Raw genomic sequence first — 16,280 nt, forward strand, 5'->3', positions numbered from 1 at the left:
TGGTTCCTGCTGGGTGCAGAGCTCCAAGGAGCTGGGCTGGGCTGCCTGCTGGAGGCTGTGCTGGTGGGAGCAGCCCCTGTCCCCTGGGTGGGCGCAGGAGCCGTGTCCCTGTCCCCTGGGTGGGCGCAGGAGCTGTGTCCCTGTCCCCTGGGTGGGCACAGGAGCTGTGTTCCATGTGTTCAGCCAGGTTTTCAGGGAGCAGGACTTCCCCAGGGGTTGCTCCTCCATGCTAGACACGCCTGTGACTGCACAGCCAACCCCAAATTCGGCCTTTTTTTGCCAAAAAACGAGACTTGTCCCACGTGAACTCCAGATGCCACCACCCCCCTTGTGCTGTCAGCGTGGAGTCCTCTCTGGTGCCCATTTTCTGTACGAGGAGCAATGTACTCGCTGTGTGTGACCAGTGCATGCCTGGAGGAGCTATTGATTCTCAGTACTGTTTGTTGGCTTAAACTAAAACTCTGTGAACTTAACCATGTATGTGTGAGACTTAATTCTGAGCATGTGTGTTCACGTGTGTCCCGTGGTTGTTTCCTCTACTCAGAGCGCTGCTTACAAACACCACACAGTTAGCCTTGGCATGCTGCACTCTGGAGGGGTTTCAGCCATGCATGCCGGCCGAAGCATGACTTTAAACTTGCAGCCTAAATCTAAATTTGAAAACCAAATGCTTCAAGAGCTACCTCTACCGAAAGTAAGTATGGGCTAGCCAGCACTGCCGGCGTTCCCGGTTAATTAACGATCCTTGCTTCCTCCTGGTTTAGCTTCTGCCTCTTCCTCCTGCTTTTGCCATGCCCAGTCCGCAAGGCAAGGCTGGCAGGGGTGCAGCTTTGCCCCTTGCTGGTCTTGCTTTCTGGATTCTGGAGCTCCCTGGCTGTCATTCCTGCCTCCCTGCTCTCCTCACACACTCCAGGGCTGCCATTTGCTCAGTGGGGAGCGTGGTTTGCTCTTGGGATTGTTTGATCCTAGAAAAACGGGTGTGGAAGTGTTAAACAGGCTCCAGGAGACAGGGATTTTAGTATTTCAGCATTAATTTGGTGTGCTGTAATTCCTGATGGGTTTTGAGCACGTCACCACACCCAAACCCATTTTAAACTTCGAGAAACACCTAAAAAAGAGAATATTTCCCTCATTTATTTACTGCTTATCTTATATTTATTATCAATATATTGTTGACTAACACTGACATACAAAACTATATATTCCAAATGAATATTTGAAGGGAGAGGCACACAGGACAAGAGAGGGCCATTCCTACAGGATTCCCATTGCCAGGGAAGGATGCTGAGACCTTTCTCTGCATCCTGAGGGACAGGCAGAGCTCAGCCTCTCCCTGCCCTGGCACAGGAGCTGAGGGGACAGATCAGCTCTGTGAGTAATTAAAGGGCAGCAGAGCCCAAATCCTGCATTTCCAATGGGATCATCTGTGCTGGGAATTGCCAGTTGGCCCCTGGCACCGCTGGCACCTGCCCAGGTCAGAGCAGCCTGGCCAACAATTCCCAAAGGAGAGTTCCAAAGCTTCAGAGCTCTGAGGATTTGAGGAGAGCAGGATAATTTAGCAGGAGCCCAGAGCTCGGCCCTGCTCCTCCTGCTGCAGTGGGAATTGCAGGAGTCCAGGGCAGGATGGCAGCACCCAGGGAGCAGTGCCAGCCTTTTCCCACTGCCCCTGCCCCTCCACCCTCTGTCACCTCCATGCCACGTGCCCCCAGGCTCCTGTCCTGCTCTCGGTCTGTGCTGCTCTGTTGTGGGGCAGGAGGCTCTGGGGGATCCCCCTGGATGTGTGTGCTGGGCAGGGACACCCCAGTGTTGTCTTTGCTTCCCAAGAACTCGTTTGTCTGCTCAGGTACCTGTCACCAGTCCCTGGAAAAAAATCCATTGGGCATCAACCCCACAAATGGTGCTGGTTCCCTCCCTGTGTTAGGAATGGGGTGTTTTGTGGCACTTCCAGAATTTTAGGCTGTAGGGGAATATGGATGTTAATGGTGGATGTCTGAGGAAATTCAGGAATCTGCTCTGTGATATATTTTGGGGTGTGGTCTGATGTGGATTATTCTGCTTTTCTCTTTCACCAGCATTCCATTGCTCCATATCCATAGAAACTGTGATGCTGAACTGCGCTGGGGGGGTTGTTCTCTTGCTGTACTGTTTGGGGAAATGATTGTTGGGAAAGATTACTGCAGGGGGAAATGACTGTTGGAAAAATACTGTGTATATTTAGCCTTGTTTAATTTTATTGCTTCACACCTTCCACAGAATTTGCATTTCCTAAAGAATCCAGGCCACAGCAGTTTAATCCTTGCCTTTCCTCTTCCCCCCTTCCCGTGGCCTGGATTCAAGAGAGTAATGAGTGAGCTCTGGCTGTCAGGAAATCAACTTGAACAATGAATTACTTTGAAAATGTTCATTACATCCATCTACTCCCTGTAGAAAACGTGGGAAGTGCTGCTTTCCTCTTTTCCCCAGATTCCATGGAAGTGGAGCTGGGTGGCAGCCTGGCCCAGCTCAGAAAATGGCCAGTATTGCAAAGGGACAAATTCCTTTTGGTGCAGCAAATGCAATCCCAGCATTTCCCTGTTTCTGGAAGAAACTTTCTGGATTTTCCTGTTTCCCTCTGGAGTGCGAAGTCCCCTCTGCAGATCCCTCAGCATTCTCCAGAGGGATCCTTTCCCCTTTTGGCTGCCAGTGAAAAGTTTTTAAAAGTTTGTATTTTGGTGCAACCCATTCCCAGACAGGGAATTCCCACCTTCCTTGGGAAGAACAGGGAGAGGGGAGCAGAGGTTCCCTTTGGAATGGGCACCCAGAGAGCTCCATAAATTGATCCCTCAGGGTGTGAGCAGATTCCCAGCACAGCTCTGGAGGGAACAGCTCATTCCTCCATTTTATTGGGAGTAAAGAAAGCTCTGCAAGGAGATCCTGGGCTTTAAACAGGAGAATTGTTTACAAAATTCATTATTTTCCTGGAAGATTCCTTAAATGATGAAAGAATTATAATGAAAGTTTGCTTTAATTTTAAATAATCAGGGTTAGATTTTTTTCACTTCATCTCACGGAGATGTGATTTAAATCGTAATTTTCTTCTATTTACTTTTAAACTTCTGTTTAAAAATAGTTTTTAATGGAAAAATTCCCAGCTTTCACATTTCAAAGCAAATTTGATTAATTCTTCATCCATCTAGAGAAGTGTATCCAGATTTATTTCTTTTTTTAGTTGAAACTGAAGAAGAAATTCCTGGAATGGCAAAGGAGAAGAATAGATATTTTTTGTTCCTTTGCAGATTCCCGTTAATCAATAAGCACTACATTGTGCCAGGTGCTGTCAGTGGCAGGACAATGCTGGAATTTTGGGAAATCTGACACCCAAAAGGTGTTTGGAAAACTCCCAGTGATGATCAATAAATAGAGAGACAATGGAAACTCAGGATGGGGCAGGAAAAGTCCTGAAAACATGAATGAAACCACCAGGGGGGAAAGTGACAGGGAAAAAACACAGAACAGGACAAAAATTGAATTATGAACATTGAGGGAACTTTCCCTGTGTGTTGTGACCATTCACCTTGAGGCAAACATTGAATTCCAGGTTAACATTGTACAAAAATTCTGCCTGGCACGACCCAGGAGGTTCTGGTAGCCAGCACAACCTCGGCACTGCCAGCAGGGGAAGTTTGCTGCAGAAAACACAAACAGCTCCTTTTTCTTGTGGAAATCCTTCCTAAAAAATCCTTCCTAAAAAAGTTCCTGCTGCTGGCATGAGCAGTGAGAAAGCCCTAACTCCAGAATTAACGCCAGGCTGTTTAAATATCAGAATTTTGCCAAAACTCGTTTTTCTGAAAATAACGAGTCCCATTGGGTGAATTTTCTCTCCTCTCTCATCATTCATTATTCTCATGATTTCTCTCCCAAACCTCTGGAGCTCCTCTGCTTGCAGAGAGCCCCACGGTGGGGCTGTGCTGGTGGAGCAGGCAGGGCGTGCATTGCATTGCAGCCGTGCATTGCAGCCATGCATTGCAGCCGTGCATTGCAGCTGCTGGCTTGTTTGAGGGGTTTGTGCTGGTGACTAAAGGCTGCCCTGCCTTTGTGAACAGACCCCGTCGCAGCAGAGCAGCCTCCTGGACAACGGGCAGGACGAGGTGGCCGTGGGCAGCCCCTGGACCCCGTACCCGCTGGGCAGGCGGGACGTGCCCCCCGACACCGTCACCAAGAAGGTAAGGGGTGCCAGGCTGGGCTGGCTTGGCAGGCAGCTGTCTGCTAAGGAAGGAACAGCCTCTCTAGAAATGGAGAATGCAAACCCCCTCCCTCCAAATTAGTATAATTTTGAAATGAAGGGGCTCTCAGGCAAAGAGATGGGAATTAGGAATAACAGTTCTTTACTAGGAAAATTACAATAGCAATGCAGTATTACACAGAACAATCCCAACCCTGCCAGAGTCAGAATCCAAGCTGGCACAGTCAGTCAGTCAGGGTGGTGGCACAGTCCCATTCCATGGTGCTGCATCCTCCTGCAGGGGCAGATGTGGCTCAGCTGGAGCAGTGCTCCTGGAGAAGGGGCAGTTTCCTCTGAAGCTCCAGGGATGATGTGAAAAGGTCTGGCTTTCCTCTGGAATCCAGTGGGAAGAAGGTGCCTTGGTGTCCAAATCTCAGTTTTTCTCTGGGTAGGAAAGGCTTGGCTCCTGCCCTGGCTGGAGCATCTCCCAGTGGGATGATGGAATTTTATCAGCCATGCACTGGGACTCACTGGCCAGTAACAGGAGATATCTGCTGGAGGGAGGATGGGCTGTGGGAAGATAAAGATGATTGCCCAGCTGGTTTAAAGATGGCCCATGAGCAGAGAATGTGTGCCAGGAGATAAAGATCACTGCCACACCCAGTTTGTAACAATGGCCCATTAACAGGAGATATCTCCCACAGGGATAAGAATCACTGCCACACCCAGTTTGAAACAATGGCCCTTTAGTAGATAATGTATGCCAGGAGATCAGGGTCACTGCCCCAGCTGGTTTAACAGATGGGGACAGAATTCATACTTTTGGTCACATCCTGAATTGCAGCCCAAGACACAGCACTGCCCCAGCCCAGCCCTGGTGCAGCAGGACAGTTTTGGGCAGCACCTATGGGTGCTTTATCTTCATTCTGCCAGGGTCGGGATTAAATGCACGAGATGGAATTTCTTGTTTGGTCTCAGACTTTTATTAGTTCTGATCTATATTACAAACCATCAGTTCTACAGCACTTCAAACACTAACAAACTGAAAATGGAGCCCTGTGTCTCTCTCTACAAGGCCTTTTAAGGATTAACTGTCCAATTAAGAAATGCCACCTTAATTAGTTTTACTTTTAACCCAATAACCAACCACCCATGGCCTTCAATGTAAACTTCTCTATTTAAATACAAAATATCACCCAAACCCATGAAGAAGAAGGTGAAGAAGGACAAACCTCCACCCTAAAACCTCCATCTTGCTTTATATATATATATTAGAATATAGAATCTATATTCTAATATTATATTCTAATATTATATAGAATATTAGAGTATATTTAGAATATATTACTATATTCTAAAACCTTAAACTCTGCATTTTCCAGCATGTGATATTACACACTTCTATTCAAACTACACATCCATAATCCCAGTTTTATCAGTCAATTTTGGAAACCTCCACTGCCCCAGGTAAATGCAGTGTTGTTCTCTGGGGGTCAGTTCCTGTCAGCACAGAAAGTCTAAAACTCTCAGTGACCAGGCTTCCAACACCTGGGGGTGCTTCAAGGCTTAAAGGAATTGCTGTGAGTTTGGGGTGGTATTTTCATGGTGCCCTTTGTGTGTGTGGGCAGTGGGTGCAGAGGGCTGGGCAGGGATGCTCCTGCCCTTGTCCTGGAAAGTTTCATGCCAAGGTTTCATCCCAGTGATGCTGACAAAAAGCACAAGTGGTGGGATGGCTGGGCTGCTCCTGTCCTGGAGAGTTTCATCCCAAGGTTTTCTCCCAGTGATGTTCAGTCCATAAAAATCACACGTGCTGGGATGGCTCCAGCCCAGCCCTGCACAGGCAAAGCCCTTTTGCTGATGGACTCCTTGGAAAATTGTCTCATTTCTGGTGATTCTGTGGTGGTGGATATTGAATTCCAGTCCTGGCTGCCCCTCCCAGCCCCAGCTCTGCTCATGGGCTCAGGAGCTGCTGGGTTGGGCTGCTCTGAGCATGAAGCTGGAGAATGGAGAATGCTCACACACAGTGTTGGAGCTGCAGGGATGAGGCAGGATAATCACAGGGCTCATTGCCAGATCCATCCCTGAAGTCCCAGGAGTGAGTGACACCAGGTGGAGCCACGAGTGCTCCTGGTACCTGCTGTGTGCAGTGGCTCCCTGCTGCTCCAAGCTTTTATCCAAGGCAGAAGCAGCAGCCTCTGAATTCCTGGAAATGCAGCCAGGGACTCCTGAGTGCAGGAGAATTGCAGGAGGGTGGAAAACAAAAGCCATTTCTCCAGAGATGTCTCTGGGCAGAGGAGGGGGAAGCTGGAGCTGTGGGATGCAGCTGGCCCCGACAGCCGGGCTGTTTATCCTCCCATCTATGAGAAAGTGGGATGAGAAGTGCCAGGAGCTGGTTCTGCCAGCAGCAGGGCTGTTCTGGGGCAGGGGGCTGTGCTGGGCAGGGGGCTGTGCAGCTGCAGGGCTGTGCTGGGCAGGGGGCTGTGCTGGGCAGGGGGCTGTGCAGCTGCAGGCTGTTCTGGGGCAGGGGGCTGTGCTGGGCAGGGGGCTGTGCTGGGGCAGGGCTGTGCTGGGCAGGGGGCTGTGCAGCTGCAGGCTGTTCTGGGGCAGGGGGCTGTGCTGGGCAGGGGGCTGTGTCCCTGACGGTGCTGGCCCACAGGCAGGTAGCCACATCCAGACGCTGATGGGGTCGCAGAGCCTGCAGCACCGCAGCCGCGAGCAGCAGTACGAGGGCAGCATGAACAAAGTGACCATCCAGCAGTACCAGCCCCCCCTGCCCATCCAGATCCCCCCCTCCCAGAGCTCCAGGGCCCCCCAGCCCCAGCGCTGCCTCATCCAGACCAAGGGCCAGCGCAGCACCGACGCCTACCAGGAGCAGGTGAGCACGGGGAGCTGGGGACACCGACCCCCAGATGGACCTGGGAGGAGAGGGGACCTGGGCAGCTGGGACTGGGGGAGCTGGGCAGCTGGGACTGGGGGAGCTGGGAGCTGGGACTGGGAGAGCTGGGAGCTGGGACTGGGAGAGCTCTGGTTGGACTGGAGGAGCTCTGGTTGGACTGGGTGAGCTCTGGCTGGTCTGAAAGAGCTCTGGTGGGACTGGGAGAGCTCTGGCTGGACTGGGAGAGCTCTGGTGGGACTGGGAGAGCTCTGGCTGGACTGGGAGAGCTCTGGTGGGACTGGGAGAGCTCTGGCTGGACTGGGAGAGCTCTGGCTGGACTGGGAGAGCACGAGATGCAAATGCACCCCTAACCCTTCCTGCTGTGGTGCAGCCCTGGGAGCAGCTCCTGTCCCACACCCCTGATGTTCAGAAGCTGCTGGGGGAGGACGTGCTCAGCTCAGGCCATGGCCAGGAAACTCTCTGAGCTCATTTATATTTTATATCCAACTCCCCAACAGTCTTTGGGCTCTCCCTGACAGAAAGAGGAGGCTCAGCACAGAGTGTGGCAGGAGGGGTGGGAGCTCAGTGCAGGCTGTCAGACCCCAGCTGTGCTCCAGACATCCCAGAGAATTTTATCCCCTGGCTTTGTCCCAGGGGTGCTGCACATCTGGCTCCTCCTGGGAAAATAAAATTGCACCAGATGAAGCCTCACTGATGGGTTTACCCCAATGTTTAAGTGAAAAGCTTGGCCAGGGTGGACTTATCTTTCACAAATCTAAAAGAAAAGAAAAACACGAAAATCTGTGCAAAAATCTGTGAACCACAGGAAATGTTGTGGTAAAAATGCAGTGTGGGGAAATCCAGTTCTTCCAGTTTACAGCAAAATCCCAGTGGCTTTTCCCATTCTGTGGAGCTCATCCAGGGAAATGGGATGTGAGGGAAGGAGGTGGCTGGGCAGGGCTCTGTGCTGACATCTCTGCTTTTCCTGCCTAGTTCTGTGTGAGGATAGAGAAGAATCCTGGCCTTGGGTTTAGTATCAGTGGTGGAATAAGTGGACAAGGAAATCCATTCAAACCTTCTGATAAGGTAAGTGTGAAGTTCCTCTCTCCCTGCTCCTTGTTTGAGAGGTCACAGAGTGGAGGCAGAGAACATGAGGGGATGTTTGTGCTTCTCTCTTGGTGTAATTGAAAGATTTTTCTTCCCCATACTTGGCTTTATTTTTGGGTTTGTTTGTTTTTTTGTTTAGCAGAGTGTTGTTTGCTTTTTTTCCCCAGTTAAAGAAGATGAGGGAATCAAACATCAATCCCATATTCCCTGGATAAGATCATTCTTGGGGCTGTTTTCTGGAGAATTGTCTCTCTCACTTTTATAAGAGTCACCTTAGACCCCAATTACACTTTTACTAAATTAACTAGAGGGAAGCCTAAATTACAATGTCACCTCTGGAGGCTGAAATTCCAGGGTTTGTAGCTGCTGTGCCAAATAAAACCAGCCTGGAAATCCCTGGATCCTTCCAGACCCCAAGGCAGCAGCTGATAAAACTGACACCTGGTGGTGGTCAGGGACATCAGGATTCATTTTGGGAATTGCACATTTAAGGTAAATCAATTTGCAATAGAGGGAGGCCTCAAAAACTCCAGCATGGGTGAGTCCCATGGAAATTGGACTCTCACAGCCATGGATTTTTGGTGCCATGGAACTGATTTGTTGGAAAAGGAGGCCTTGAACACATTCCTGGAGTCGATGTTCTTGGATAAAACTGGATTTGTTTGCAGGGACAGTGAGAACTTCCATAGGTAGGGAGAATGTTTGGCAAATTAATTTGGAAATTAATTTGGAAATTAAAGCAGTGTTTCCTAGAGGAAGCAAAGATTGCTGTGCAGATTATGATACACATCATTCTAATAATTAACACTTGCTCCATTTTAATTACCCTGCTGATAACCTGTCACTCTGTTCACACTGGGCTTTCTTTGCTGTGTGGGATTTTAGCTTCAAATGTCCCACAATTATTGCTAACTGCTGAAGAGCTGCTCCAGCCCCAAACTGGTGTTTGACAGCAAACAGAATAAAACAAAAAACAAAAAAAAAAAATTGGTGTTAACCCAAATCTCCAGGTAGCCAAAGCCCCCAGGCCCCAGTTAGGGAGTTTTTTGGGGTGTAGTTCTTGGAGCAAGCATCCTAACCTGTGTTACTTCTGACTTATAGGGTATCTTTGTTACTAGGGTTCAGCCTGATGGCCCTGCCTCCAGCCTGCTCCAGCCTGGAGACAAAATCCTCCAGGTAGGGATGGCCTGGGGCCCCTGGGCAGAGCTCAGCCCAGACACAGGGGGGTCTGAGGCAGCCCTGGGCTGCCAGATCTGCTCTGGGGGACTCTAATGGGGATTTGCAGCTCTTACCCCAAAGCACTTTTTGCCCTGGTGGCCACGGGCACCTGGTTTGGATCAGAACTCGTGGGCAGCACCCAGGACAGGGATTGTCCCTTATGGTCACTGCTGGGCACCCCCAGAGCAGAGCCTGGGGGGCTGCAGGGTGTCCAGGGCAGGGAATGGGGCTGGGAAGGGGCTGGAGAATCCATGAGGAGCTGGGAAGGGGCTGGAGAATCCCTGAGGAGATGGGAAGGGGCTGGAGAATCCCTGAGGGGATGGGAAGGGGCTGGAGAATCCCTGAGGAGCTGGGAAGGGGCTGGAGAATCCCTGAGGAGATGGGAAGGGGCTCAGGCTGGAGAAAAGGAGGCTCAGGGGGAATTTCTGGCTCTGCACAACTCCCTGCCAGGAGGGGACACTGGGGGGATTTGGGGACAGGGACAGGAGAGAGGGAACAGCTCAGGCTGGGCAGGGCAGGCTCAGGGTGGAGGAATTTCTCTCTCACAGGGTGAAAACCCTGTGGATTCTTGGGGCACCAAGTTTCTCCTGCTTTTCCTGCTGCCAATCCCCTCACAGTCATTCCCAGGGATGCTGACCAGCCCTGGCCATTCCCCCTTTGTCCCCTCAGCTCCTCCCTCCAGATTCAGGCAGATTCTCCTCTCTGGGCTCTCTCCAGGCTCCTTTTCCCCTCTGGCTGTGCCATCTCACTCTGCCCAGCATCTCCCAAATCCTGGAGACCCCTCCCAGCTGCAGTGTGCAATTCCAGGGTTCCATTAGTGCCTCGTCTTGGCACAGCTGTCCATGTATTGGGAATTTTCCCTGCCTGGAATTTGAATTGCTCTTTCCCAGAGGGAAGGTGTTTTATTATTAAAGCTTTAAGCAGGTCCTGCTCAGACCCCAGAGTCACAGCATGATTTAATGGAAATGAAATCATTCCTTGGAGCACCCAGCCCAGCCCTGAACCCACCCCACAGAGAACATGAGAAATCTGTGCTCTGTGCTCATGATAAATCCTCCTATGTCCATTATTTATTTTTTTATTGCCAAATATCCCTTTTTCCCCCCCAAACAAGCCACTAAGTGTCCTTCCCTTGTGTTTTCCCTGCTGCAGGCCAATGGACACAGCTTTGTACACCTGGAACACGAGAAGGCTGTGCTCCTACTGAAGAGTTTCCAGAACACAGTAGACTTAGTTATCCAACGTGAGCTTACTGTCTAAATATTTTTTTATAAATAGTAAATATGTCTAGCCAGATCTAATGTTCAAACAGATTTATACATAGGAAACCAATTTTTTGCCAATTGCTGGACCAATGGCAAACAGTAGTGCCAAATGTATAATACTCTATGTTAGTACCAATCATTGGGAGAAAATATAAGAATTAACTCTATAAATATATTGTTCATGTGGCTCCGTATTAGTTTTACTTGTCAGCCTCTGGCTGTGCATTGGTGCGTTTTTTTAAAACCAAGTTCCTTCTTAAAAGTCAATTTCATATGATTTCAAAACACAGAAGCACATACAAATCCTTTAGGAATTCTGCTGTCCATCAGAAACACTGCCTCAAAGTTGTATATGCCTTTATAAAGATGAAATATATTAACCTGTACTTCCCATGAAATATTTCTATCATGTCGCATACGAAAGTATAGAGAAGAAAAATATTTTCATAAACACCTCAAAGAAAGTATATATTAAATTAAATTTAATAATGTTCATTTATTTTCAATGCAAAGATATTCTATGCCTTATGAAAATACCTGTACATATGCCGTGTGTATAGCTGGCTCCGTAGGGATCAGGAACTATTCACTAAACAGGGTGAGAGAATTCTCCAGTTGGAACTCTGGGACCTCTGGGACAAGGAGCCCACTGGGAATGGGAGGTGATGGGATAACAGCTCCCTCTGGAGTGGGATAACTCCCTATGGAATGGGTGATCTCTCTCTGGAATGGGATAACTCACTCTGGAGTGGGATAACTCCCTATGGAATGGGTGATCTCTCTCTGGAATGGGATAACTCACTCTGGAGTGGGATAACAGCTCCCTCTGGAGTGGGATAACTCCTTCTGGAATGGGTGATCTCTCTCTGGAATGGGAGAACTCCCTATGGAATGGGATAACTCCTTCTGGAATGGGATAATTCCCTCTGGAGTGGGATATCTCCCTCTAGAGTGGGTGAACTCCCTCTGGAGTAGGATAACTCCTTCTGGAAGGGGTAAATTCCCTCTGGAATGGGATAATAACTCCTTCTGGAATGGGATAACAGCTCACTCTGGAGTGGGATAACAACTCTCTCTGGAATGGGTGAACTCTCTCTGGAATGGGATAATCCCTCTGGATTGGGATAACAACTCTCCCTGGAATGGGATAATTCCTTCTAGAATGAGAGAACTCCCTCTGGAGTGGGAGAATTCCCTCTGGAGTGGATGAATTCCCTCTAGAGTCCATGAATTCCCTTTGGAATGGGATAACTCCCTCTGCAATGGGATAACTCCCTCTGGAATGGGTGAATTCCCTCTGGAATGGGTGAATTCCCTCTGGAATGGGATAACTCCCTCTGCAATGGGATAACTCCCTCTGGAATGGGTGAATTCCCATCTGGAATGGGTGAATTCCCTCTGCAATGGGATCACTCCCTCTGGAATGGGTGAATTCCCATCTGGAATGGGTGAATTCCCTCTGCAATGGGATAACTCCCTCTGGAATGGGTGAATTCCCATCTGGAATGGGTGAATTTCCTCTGGAATGGGATAACTCCCTCTGGAATGGGTGAACTCCCATCTGGAATGGGTGAATTCCCATCTGGAATGGGTGAATTCCCTCTGCAATGGGATAACTCCCTCTGGAATGGGTGAATTCCCTCTGGAATGGGTGAATTCCCTCTGGAATGGGATAACTCCCTCTGGAATGGGTGAACTCCTTTGCTCTGGCTCTTCCCTGGATTCCATGTGCACACACTACAGGAGAACACCGAGGACAGGCAGGTTTGGCTGGATGGAGGAAGGTTGTGATGGTGGCAGTAAAACTCCTTTTGTTGCTGCTAATTTTACTCTTTAATTTCTCATTTCAGATTCCCCATTGACATTGTTGTGTATTTTACCCCCCACCCCCTGTTCCAGGCCCTGCTGGGGATATTCCCATGGGTGAGGCTTTCTGGGATCCTTGACTGGAGTCCTGGGGAGGGATGGGTGCAGAGCTGACACATCCCAGGGAGCAGCAGGTTGGCAGAAGCATTCCCAGCACAGGGACAGCCCCTCATGTCCAAATCCTGTTCCCAGCAGAGAATCCCAAAGCCCAGACTGTGCCCAGCTGCTCCTTCACCCTGAATAATTTCCCATTTTCCCAGTGCCAGCTCACAGCTCCTACCCAGCTGATGGCAAACCAGGAAAGTTCTCAGCCAGTGACCATTTAACATCCTCAAATCCAGTTTCACATTTTCCAAGGTATTTTTTAACTGCCAGCCCTGGGAGGGGACAGGGGGCTCCACACAGGGAGCAGGCAGGACAAGGCTGAGGGTGAAGGGGCAGCTGAGAGCAGAGCCAAGGAAATCCAGGAAAAATCTGAGTAGGAAACGTGCAGTTGGTAGTGAGCATTTGGAGTGTAAAGATGTCACTTGGTTAAAAACCTTTCCAGGGTCTGAAGGGCTCCAGGAGAGCTGGAAAGGGACTGGGGACAAAGGATGGAGGGACAGACACAGGGAATGGATCCCCAGAGGGCAGGGATGGGTGGGATTTGGGAAGGAACTCCTGGCTGGAAGGGTGGGAGGCCCTGGAATAGAATTCCCAGTGAATTGGCTGCCCTGGATCCCTGGCAGTGCCCCAGGCCAGGCTGGAGGGGTTTGGATCCCCTGGGACACTGGGAGGTGTCCCTGCCATGGCAGGGGGGGCACTGGGTGGGCTCTGAGGTCCCTTCCCACCCAAACCATTCTGGGATGCTGTGACCCCCCTCTGCTGGAATTGAGATTGAATTACCTGGTGTAATCAGAAATGCCCCTGCAGAGAAATCAGCTATCAGAAATGTTCCTGTGCAGAAATCAGCAATCAGAAATGTCCCTATACAGAAATCAGAAATGTTCCTGTGCAGAAATCAGAAACAGAAATGCTCCTGTGCAGAAATCAGAAATGTTCCTGTACAGAAATCAGAAACAGAAATGCTCCTGTGCAGAAATCAGAAATGTTCCTGTGCAGAAATCAGAAACAGAAATGTCCCTATACAGAAATCAGAAATGTTCCTGTGCAGAAATCAGAAACAGAAATGTCCCTCCACAAAATCAGAATCAGAAATGCTCCCATACAGAAATCAGGAATTAGAAATGTCCCTGGAGAGAAATCAGCAATCAGAAAGGTCCCTGTACAGAAATCAGAATCAGAAATGCTCCTGGACAGAAATCAGGAATGTCCCTGTGCAGAAATCAGGATCAGAAATGCTCCCATACAGAAATCAGGAATGTCCCTGTGCAGAAATCAGGAATGTCCCTGTGCAGAAATCAGGATCAGCAATGTCCCTGTGCAGAAATCAGGAATGTCCCTGTGCAGAAATCAGGATCAGAAATGCTCCCATACAGAAATCAGGAATGTCCCTGTGCAGAAATCAGGAATGTCCCAATACAGAAATCAGGATCAGCAATGTCCCTGTGCAGGAATCAGGAATGTCCCAATACAGAAATCAGGATCAGCAATGTCCCTGTGCAGGAATCAGGAATGTCCCTGTGCAGGAATCAGGATTAGCAGTGTCCCTGTACAGACAGACAGGTGCACAGAGCTCAGGACAGGGAATGCAAACCCAGGGAATGAGCCCAGCCATGGCTCAGGGGAGGCTCCTGGGGGGGATCAGGGTGTTTGTTCCCAGGAACTCCCCTGGGTGAGGGATGGGACAGGGGCTCTGTGACCCCTGGCCAGGCTGGGGACAGCCCCAGGTGGCACAGGGTGGCAGGGCTGTGGGGACAGCCCCAGGTGGCACAGGGTGGCACAGGGGTGGCACAGGGTGGCACAGGGTGGCAGGGCTGTGGGGACAGTCCCAGGTGGCACAGGGTGGCACAGGGGTGGCACAGGGTGGCAGGGCTGTGGGGACAGTCCCAGGTGGCACAGGTTGGCACAGGGGTGGCACAGAGGTGGCACAGGGTGGCACAGGGTGGCACGGGGTGGCAGGGCTGTGGGGACAGTCCCAGGTGGCACAGGGGTGGCACAGGTTGGCACAGGGGTGGCACAGGGGTGGCACAGGTTGGCACAGGGGTGGCAGAGGGGTGGCACAGGGTGGCACAGGGTGGCAGGGCTGTGGGGTCAGCCCCTTTCTGGCAGGAATTGGACACAAACTCAGCCAGGATTCCATTCCCAGAGCCCAGGGCAGGTGCCCAGAGCTGTTTCCCCCCCTGAGCCATCCCAGGGACACGTTCCCTGCTCCAGGCTGGACTGGAGGATGCCCAGAGGTCCCTGCTGTGATTCTGGGATGTCACAGCTGGAATTCCCAAAGGAACTGGGGATGTTTGTGCAGCTGGAGCTCCCTGCCCCAGGCCATGCCCACACAACTTTTTGGGCAGCAGTTTGGACAGGACAGGGATCTGTGGGTGCATGGGGAGCTGGCCTGGCCCCACAGGTGGCACCAGGACCAGGCAGCACCACCCAATCCCAAAAAGCACCATTTGCAAATCATGGAATTGCTGACCAAAAAAAAAAAGAAACCCCAAAAAAAGCTTTTTGCCAATGCTCTCCAGCTGGTGGAGTGGGAGTGCCTGGCTGGCACCACGGGGTTTGGGCACTCCAGTGGCACTGGGACTTCTCTGTGTCCCCTCCCTGGGCAGGGCACTCACTCATCACTTCAGTTTTCTACCTGTGAGTACTGTATCCAGTTCAGAACCAACAGCTTCCTTTAGTAAAGATTTTACCATTTTATAAAAGACATGTTTAATTATGATGGAGATGGCTGTATTGTAATTAATATTTTGAGATAATTGTGATTTTGAGCTTAAATTATATACAGAAATGGTCATTTTTGTATGTGTTCAAAGATTGCTATATTCCAGATGACTGTACTTTTCAGTTGAACTCCAGTATCCATGTAAATAAAGCTGAATGAGGAAATATTTACTACTTTATTAACATAGATTGTGAATGTACTTCATGTTTTTTGCAGTATAAAGAACTTACTGAACTTGAAAGCTGCTTCATTTTCTGTGCAAAAAGGTTACTTCAAAAATTCTATTTTAAATCTATTGATTGAGTGCAATCAGCTCCTGTCCCTTGGCACATGCAGGTTGTCCCTGGCCCTTGCATTTTGGGCTTGCTGCATTTTGCAGATGCTCCAGTGCAGGGGGAGCCCAGGGCTGAGCCCATGCTGTGCAGTGCAGCAGAGCCATTTTCGGCTTTGCTGCACCCACCTTTTTCAGTATTTCCAAAAAAAAAAAGTGTTTTGAATAACATTAAAAAGTCTCTTTATTGTATAAATAATAAAAATGTCACCTTATTGTAAGGCTTTGGGTGGTTTGGTTTTTTTTTTTTTTTTTTTCCCCTGGCAGAGAGGAGGTTTCAGAGGGTGGGGAAGGGGCTGGGAAATTTGGTAATTCCCAGCTGGGGCTCCCCTGGTTCAGCTGCAGCCACTGGGAGACATCAAATGTGGAGTGGGAGGGATGGAAATGGGGAAGGAAACTCAGTTTGGTGGCTTTGGGGGCAAATGTGTGCAAGGACAAATGTAGGGATGGGTGGAAGGACAAAATGTGTGGAAAGAAAATGCATGGAGGACAAATGCATGGAAGAAATGGATGAGAGGACAAATGCAAGAAGGACAAACTATGGAAACAAAAGGGGGCAGGGGGGTCCACCATGCAAGGAGCTGCAGGAG

The 16,280-nt window shown here is 49.8% G+C and overlaps 1 protein-coding gene across 6 annotated transcripts in view; it reads left to right on the forward strand.

Annotated features, from left to right (window-relative positions):
• LRRC7 (leucine rich repeat containing 7) overlaps positions 1 to 10,697 on the forward strand; it is a 91,036-nt gene extending 80,339 nt beyond the window's left edge. For 3 of the 6 annotated variants that reach the window (XM_079314337.1, XM_079314338.1, XM_079314340.1), the window contains 6 exons: positions 545 to 694; positions 4,083 to 4,202; positions 6,858 to 7,076; positions 8,070 to 8,162; positions 9,285 to 9,359; positions 10,554 to 10,697. In XM_079314337.1, the coding sequence (XP_079170463.1) occupies positions 545 to 694; positions 4,083 to 4,202; positions 6,858 to 7,076; positions 8,070 to 8,162; positions 9,285 to 9,359; positions 10,554 to 10,661 (765 nt within the window). In that variant the 3' untranslated portion in view covers positions 10,662 to 10,697. The remainder of the gene's footprint in view (positions 1 to 544; positions 695 to 4,082; positions 4,203 to 6,857; positions 7,077 to 8,069; positions 8,163 to 9,284; positions 9,360 to 10,553) is intronic. The other 3 variants (XM_079314339.1, XM_079314342.1, XM_079314341.1) reach the window with 2 other exon arrangements.
• Positions 10,698 to 16,280: the final 5,583 nt, after the last annotated feature.

This window comes from Erithacus rubecula (genome assembly GCF_903797595.1).
Source record: "Erithacus rubecula genome assembly, chromosome: 10".
Lineage (NCBI taxonomy): Eukaryota > Metazoa > Chordata > Aves > Passeriformes > Muscicapidae > Erithacus > Erithacus rubecula.